The following is a 7,110-nucleotide window of genomic DNA, read 5'->3' on the forward strand; positions in this document are numbered from 1 at the left end:
CGGTGCAATAACCAACCGGGTCTGTGTTGTAGAAAGATGCCACAGCATGGCACAGAAAGGTTGGATCAAAGGAGAGAGAAGGAAGACCAGCCGGAATGACCAGTTTTGTGGTCTTAACTCCTCTAGGCTTCGTTTTTTTCCTTGGTAAATGAGGAAACTAATTGCATATATCATCTGGGTTGTTTTGAGGCTCAAATGAGAATATATGTAAAGCATAGTAATAACAATGATGTAAACAGTGGCTGCCAAATTTTTGGCACCAGGGGTCGGTTTCATGGAAGACAATTTTTCCACCGTCAGGGATAGGGTGGGGGAATGGTTTTCCCGGGAAGATTCAAGTGCGTTACATTCAAGCTCACCTTCTGCTGTGCAGCCCGGTTCCTAACTGGCCCGGAGGCACCGATCCACAGTCTGTTTTGCCTAGTCATTAAGGACATGGGCTTTGCTGTCTCTTGGACCTGGGTTTGTGTCCTGGCTTTGTTGGGTAGCATATTTTTAATCTGGGCAAGATTCCGGGGCAAGGAGGGTTGGAAAAAAGAGATTGGATTTTGCTTTGTAGCATGTGGGAGGGTCAGTGGGGTCTCTGGTGGATGGTGGTCTCATTCTCCAACATGGAGGACTCGAAGGGCTGAGACAAAGTCTGAGCCCAGGTTGGAACAGGATAAATTTGCGGTGGACACTGGCAAGATACGCCGGATGACCCCTCAGGTAAGAACGGATGTCAGCTCAAGACCAGCACGGCCCTCCTCCAGCGCCAAGGAAGGGACGGGAGGCCTGGGCGGGCGATCATATAGGAGGAAGGTGAAAAAACAGGGCCAAGCCAGATACTGGATGAATGCTCCAGAAGACAGTTTTCCCCTCCAAGGCTGGACCGGAGCTGGGGAAGCAGCGTGGGCAGGCCCGCCCCAGATGTGGCAAACTTCACCCAAACTGGATGTAGCGGAAGGCCCGCGGTTGGCTGGGGGGTGCGGGTGCCTTCCGCTTTGCCCTGAGGAGTAAAGAATCCGAGCTGGGAGTCTGGCGTTGACGGGAAAGGGTGGCCCCAGGGTGGTGAGCGAGACAGAAACAGAGATGGCAGGAAGCCGGGAAGAGCGAGTGGGGGTGGAGACCGACGAGGGGAAGGGAAAGGGCGGGTAGGAGGGGTGGAGAGAGGGAGAGAGAAAAGAGGAGGCCTGGGGGGAGGAGAGAGGGGAGGAAGGGTGGGAGCAGGAGAAAGAGCGGAGGACTAGGAGGGAGCAGGAGGCCGCGGCAGGAGCAGGGGGCACTTTGGCCGGGCCGCCCCCGCAAGCAAGGCGCAGCCATTCCGCTTCTCGGGGCGCCGCCGCCGCCGCCACCGCGCCCGGGGGCCATGCTCCCGCCACCCCCGCGCCAGCCGCCGCCCCAGGCGCGTGCGGCCCGCGGTGCGGTGCGCCTGCAGCGGGCCTTCCTGCGCGGCCCGCTGGGCGTGCTGCGACTGCTGCAGCTGGTGACCGGCGCCTCCTTCTGGATCACCATCGCCACCAGCAGGTACCAGGGTCCTGTGCACTTCGCGTTGTTCGTGTCCGTGCTCTTCTGGCTGTTGACCCTGGGCCTCTACTTTCTCACGCTGCTGGGCAAGCACGAGCTGGTGCCAGTGCTGGGCTCGCGCTGGCTCGTGGTCAACGTGGCGCACGACCTGCTGGCAGCTGCGCTCTATGGCGCCGCGACAGCCATCATGATCGACCAGACGCAGAAGCACAGCTACTGCAACCTCAAGGATTACCAGATGCCCTGCGCCTACCATGCCTTCCTGGCTGCTGCGGTCTGTGGCGGCCTCTGCCTGGGCCTCTACCTGCTCTCGGCGCTTTACGGCTGCTGCCGCCGCTGCCAGGGCGAACAGGAGGTGGCGTGAGGACGCCCCGCCGCGGGGCGGGGGACCCTGAAGAGACCAGCGCCCCAGCCCTTTCTGCCGCCCCGCGCCTTACGCTCTGGCGCCCTCCCTTGCTCTGCGTTCCCGCCGCCGCCCGCGCCCAGGCACCCTGACACGCAGTTCCCGCCAGAGGGCAGCGCCACCGCCCAGGGTCCGGACCACAGTGCGGGATGCGCCGTCTCCAGGAACCCGGGCAGGGCTACATCCGCAGGACGGACGCACACTCAGACTGGCCCAACGGAGGCGAGACCTCGCGATTCCTCTTCCCCTTTCCTGCTGAGATCGAGACGTGGACAGGCGCCGCGTAGATCCGGGGGAGGCTCCCAAATTGTTAGCAGTCTTCTGGCTGCGCCCCTAGCCCCCTCCCGGCCGTCCCGCAGTGGGAAGAACACTCTGGCCCCTTTCTCTGGCCCCTCTTCCAGCCCTGAGTGCTGTAAAAGACAAGCAGGCAGCAGCGAGTGGAGCTGGGGACAGGCCTCCACTGGTCCCGGAATGAGTTTGGTTTTAGTTTGGGATTTTGCGGGCAGCCTGTGCAGCCTTTCCCGGCCCATCCCTCGGTGCTTTGATGTCCTGAGGTGGGGCCTATCTCCAAAGGTGAGGATGGATGGTGAGGGCCTGTGGGCTCTATTCTGGCGTCTGCCTGCTCCGCCTTTGTCTTCGAGGTTCGCGGAGGCCAGGCCCAAACGCACACTAGTTTCCCAGCCTTCCTGTCACAGGCTTCTGCTCCATTCCCACCTCCCAATAACTTCTTTGTATTAGGGATCCCACCCGACCTCCAGGGAATGTTAGTTAGGGTGAGCCCCATTCAATTTTACAGATGGAGCCCTAAAGCTTGCTCGGAAGAAAAGCCAGAATAACAGGAGAGCCCCATCTCCCAACTCCCAGTCCAGCGCTGTTTACGTGAAGGCAGTGGTGTCTCCTGGGACCGTGCCTCGGGAGTTACCCTCTAAAAGGGGCTTTCCAGGCCACAGGGGTTTGTCAAAGGTGCTGCTTCTCCTTCTTGGAGAGTCATTAGCATAGCAAAGGCTCTGAGAAGTCCTGCTGTAAAACAAGACAGTAGTTAAGTGTTTACTGCCTCTGGGCCTGGACCAGATTTTGCCACCTTAGGGGACCTTGCTGCCCTGGCTCTCATTTCTTCCAAGGGGTCCAGCCCATAGGCTATGGTTTGTCCGAAGGTTTGGGGTGCTCTCTTTCCCAGCAACTTTCTCTAGCAGAGGGAGTGCCCATCCCATGAGGGAAAATAGCTGCTCCCCACAGACCGTCGAGAGGCCTGGGAACTGGTGGATGTGAACGTTCCTTTACATTGTTTGGGAAATGAAGTCAAAGTTATCCAGATGGTTTCCCAGTCTAAAGGAATGTCACCTGTGAGAGATCCTGGCATTGACCTCCGGTCACACCGATGACAGAAGGAAGCTCTCTGGAGCTGGGTGAACAGCTGGCCCACCGCTGTAAGGTATGACACCCCTTGGTTTTCTGGAGGGGTCACAGACCTCTGGATAAGAATGTAGAGCTCCACCTTTTCTAAAATTTAGAGAGTTTTTATTCAGAGAGCAAGTTGGTGGGGTGACATTGATAACCACAATGTCTGAAGAGTTGTGCCAGTTCAACCTTTTTGCTAAATCCTTCTAAGTTCTGCTCTTTGAAAAAAAATGCCGCCCCTGCCCATTGGAAACTAGAATAGGGGAGGCCAGAATGTGTCTTTGTGAGCATGTTTTTAAGGCTGAGGTGGGGAGGTGTCAGATTTCTCTGCTGTAAGTTTGAAGAACTGGGTGGGGTGGGGGCACTTATGTAATTCCCATGCTCACCGCAGCGTTGAGCTAGGGCTCTGGGTGCCTGGCACCGCTCAAAGCACTTAGACGGATTTATTCGTCCTCTCAACAACCCTACTGAGGTGGGTTCTATTATTATGTCCTTATTCCATATAAGGAAAATGAGTCAATGAGTCACTGAGAGGCTGAGTGACTTGAGCAGAGTCTCCCAGCTGGTGAAGGGTGGAGCTAGGATTTGAACTCTGGCAGTTTGACCTCCTTAGGACCAGGCTATACTATACAAGGGGTACCCCTCCAAAACCCCAGAATTTATTATTAAAAAATTGTGAAGTTTACATTTCAGTCGCCTTCAAAACACTCTTCATTTGATGCAATAAGCCTATTGAATGGTTTTCTTTTCCACTGCTCAAAACAGTTTTTGAACTCCTTGATACTGATGCCTTTTAGTGCTTCTGCTGATTTTTGGTTTCACCTCTTCCACAGTGGCAATATGTTTTCCTTTGAGGACTCTTTTCATCTGGGGAAATGGGAAACAAAAAAGTCACTTGAGGGTGAGACCTGGTGAATAGGGAGGGTGAGACTTGGAGGTTTTATCTTTTTGAGTCAAAAACTGCTGAACACTTAGCGTGGTGTGGGCAGGTGCGCTCGTAAACCACCTATCATGAAATGGGTAAATACGTTGAAAGAGTCTTCAAAAAAAAATTTTCACTGAAGCCGAATGCAGCCTCTAACAAAAACGCCAGCTGGTACACCGATGTAGATGAGTTCCTAGAAGACTCCCCTAGGGGCGGGAAGTCTGTACCATGAGGGGCCTGCCCTCCAGTATATAATTCTTGTTTTATTTGGGTCCCCCCGGTATATAGGAGGGAGCCAATACATGTTAGATACTGTTAACATGGTTATTTAAAAAAAATAAATTAACCATTTTTGAGTATACTGTTCAGTGGCACTAAGTACATCCACATTGTTGTACAACCATCACAATCATCCGTATCCAGAACTTGCAAAACTAAACTTTGTACCTATTAAAACTGTGGCTATCTTTGTTTCCCTGCTCTGGGAAATCCCAGGACACTGAGCCCTTCAGTGTCTCCGCGAGGCTGGCATGCTGCCGCCATACTCCAGGCAGGGTGACCGGCCCCTCAGCTCCCACTGCTGGTGCCAGCCGGAGCCTGGGGACGGGTTTTGCTGGGATGCTTGGGGGTGCCTCAGAAACCTAGTGACTTTGGTTCTTCTCTTGCAGGTTTCCATGTCGTAGGCACCGTGGAGATTCCCAGGGCCTGCTTCCTTGGATGGGCAGTACCATTCCAGCCTGTATCAGCACAGGTTTTGTAGTGGGAAGAGGGAAGGATCGGTTTCTCATCAACACCATCCAGTTGACGAGCCAAGACGGGTGAAGATTTGTTTTGCCTCAGCATAAGAAAAATCCTGATTCTCTTTGTGCTGTGACTTGGACACGAGATTCCAAATACCTGGAACTGAGCTGCGTGCCTCTGTACCTTAAACAATGGGTTTTGGCTCCAACTTTTGTTCCTTTTCTCTTTTTTTTCAGACCACCATCTAAGCTGCATCCGCAGCTCAGATCCAGGCCCCTGAGGATATCTTCTTAGTGCCCCCAGCCCATGGTGCTTTGTCTGTGGTCAGGTGACCTTACTCAGGAGCAGATTCCTCCTTGGTCTTCTTGGTACCTTATTCATCCAGATGTGCCTGAAACATTCCAGTGCTTACTGGCTCTTCTAGATGTGCCTTCTGCTTGGCCTCCAGCTGCTTCTCCAGACGTGAGAAGGATATGTAAGATGGCCCTGCACCCATCTCCTCCTCTCCCTCGCAGCCCTGTGCCAAAGGGACGGCCACCTGACCTGGTCCAGAAGTTTTGAATACTGGAGGCAGTTCCATTGGCCTTTCTCTCTGGACTCCAGGACTCAGTCTGGCCCAAGACCACTGTGGGCTGCTCCCAGTGCAAGGTCTAGGATCCCTTGCAGACCCAGGAGAGGATTTTTCCAGCATTCTGCAAAGACCAAAAGAAAGGGTGGGAGTAGGAGGGGTGATGGCTGGTAGGGAGAGGGGACCAAAGTGCCTCATTTAAGAGTTGAGTGGTGATTACTAATATGCTTTTCTGAATAAAGTTTGTTTTGTGTGATCTTTGTGAGCCTGTGTCTTCTCTCCTGGCCGCTGCAGTAACCCTCTGTGCCAGGTCTCCCGGTCCCCCTCCATCTTCTCATGAGGCCACACCTTATGAGAAGAGGCCCTGTTGTCTGCCTCCCCACTTCCCCTTTCCTTCTGGGAGGAAAAGCAAAACAAGTTCACAGCCCTGACTGGTGTGGCTCAGCAGGTTGGCTATGGTCCTGCAAAGCAAAGGTTGCTGGTTCCGTTCCTGGTAAGGGCACATGGCTGGGTTGTAGGCCAGGTCCCCAGTGGAGGGTGTGCAAGAGGCAACCGGTCAATGTCTCTCTCTTATCCATGTTTCTCTCCCTCTCTTTCTCCCTCCTTTCCCCTCTCTCTAAAAATAAATAAATAGCATCTTAAAAATAAGTTTACAGATTTCCAGTGCATTTAGGGCAGGACACAGGAACGGCACGGGGGGAGGGGGGGAGCCTGCCTGTGTCTGCCCTTAACTGAAGCCAGAGGGAAATCCAGGCACTCCCTTCCCAGCTCTCAATGGGCCCTCTGGGAAGCTCCATTGCCTGATGGTCCCACACAGAATGGCCGTGGTCACGGAGCCAGAAGGGTCCTGTCGTTCAATCCCATCATTTTACAGAAGGGGAGGTGAACCCCAGGGTGGAGTGGCAACGGAGCTGAGTAGGGGCAGAATGAGGTCTCTTGGAGCCCAGGCTCTACTCGTCCGCAGAGCACCATGCCTGCTCTGGCGCCGGCTCCTGGGCACACCGCACCCGGTTTCCCCCCTTGCTCTAGCCACAGCTTGCTGACTCAGGTGACCTGGAAAGGGTGGGAGGGCAGTTAACAGGCTTCCTTGCCGTCTCTTCCCTCCTGTGCCCTGGGCCTCAAGGCTGCAGCTGGGCCACAGGATTCTACTGACAGACCTCAAAACCCACTTTGAATGGCTGCAGGCAGGGATTTGATGCTGTGTGTGCTCCACACCCACGCTCTTTCAAAGCACCCTTCTGGACACACAGCGCACATGCGCGTGCGCGCACACACCCTCCTCTTCCTGGTTTGGATATCCAGGGTGGAGGGACATGCCACCAGCTGCCAAGGATCCTCCCTTACTCCCTTTTTTCTCTGTGTGTCTATTTATGAATTTCACTCAAAATGAAAAGTGGCCTCCCGTTTTACAAAGGCTACTAAGTCTCCTGTTCTACTTTAGCTCGGTGAAATATTTGGCAATTGAAAATGTGTTTCTACTTGCACTACCTTGGATGACCTTGTCAACAGTCTTAGAGGTTGGCATTGACACTCCCATTAATAGGGAAAGTGGAGCCCCAGAGAGGAGAC

General features: G+C 54.3%; 1 protein-coding gene across 2 annotated transcripts; it reads left to right on the top strand.

The window, feature by feature from the left end:
• Window positions 1-1,319: 1,319 nt before the first annotated feature.
• MARVELD1 (MARVEL domain containing 1) lies at window positions 1,320-5,762 on the top strand. Of its 2 annotated transcripts, XM_054581319.1 has the most exons (3): window positions 1,320-3,341; window positions 4,901-5,050; window positions 5,210-5,762. In XM_054581319.1, the coding sequence occupies exon 1, from the start codon at window positions 1,349-1,351 to the stop codon at window positions 1,868-1,870; it is 522 nt and encodes a 173-aa protein (XP_054437294.1). In that variant the 5' UTR covers window positions 1,320-1,348; the 3' UTR covers window positions 1,871-3,341; window positions 4,901-5,050; window positions 5,210-5,762. The 2 variants fall into 2 exon arrangements, with proteins under 2 accessions (XP_054437294.1, XP_054437293.1); XM_054581318.1 differs by having other exon boundaries at window positions 4,901-5,762.
• Window positions 5,763-7,110: the final 1,348 nt, after the last annotated feature.

This window comes from Pteronotus mesoamericanus, unplaced genomic scaffold (genome assembly GCF_021234165.1).
Source record: "Pteronotus mesoamericanus isolate MK-2021 breed Mesoamerican mustached bat unplaced genomic scaffold, CSHL_Meso_final contig_657, whole genome shotgun sequence".
NCBI classification, from domain to species: Eukaryota; Metazoa; Chordata; class Mammalia; order Chiroptera; family Mormoopidae; genus Pteronotus; species Pteronotus mesoamericanus.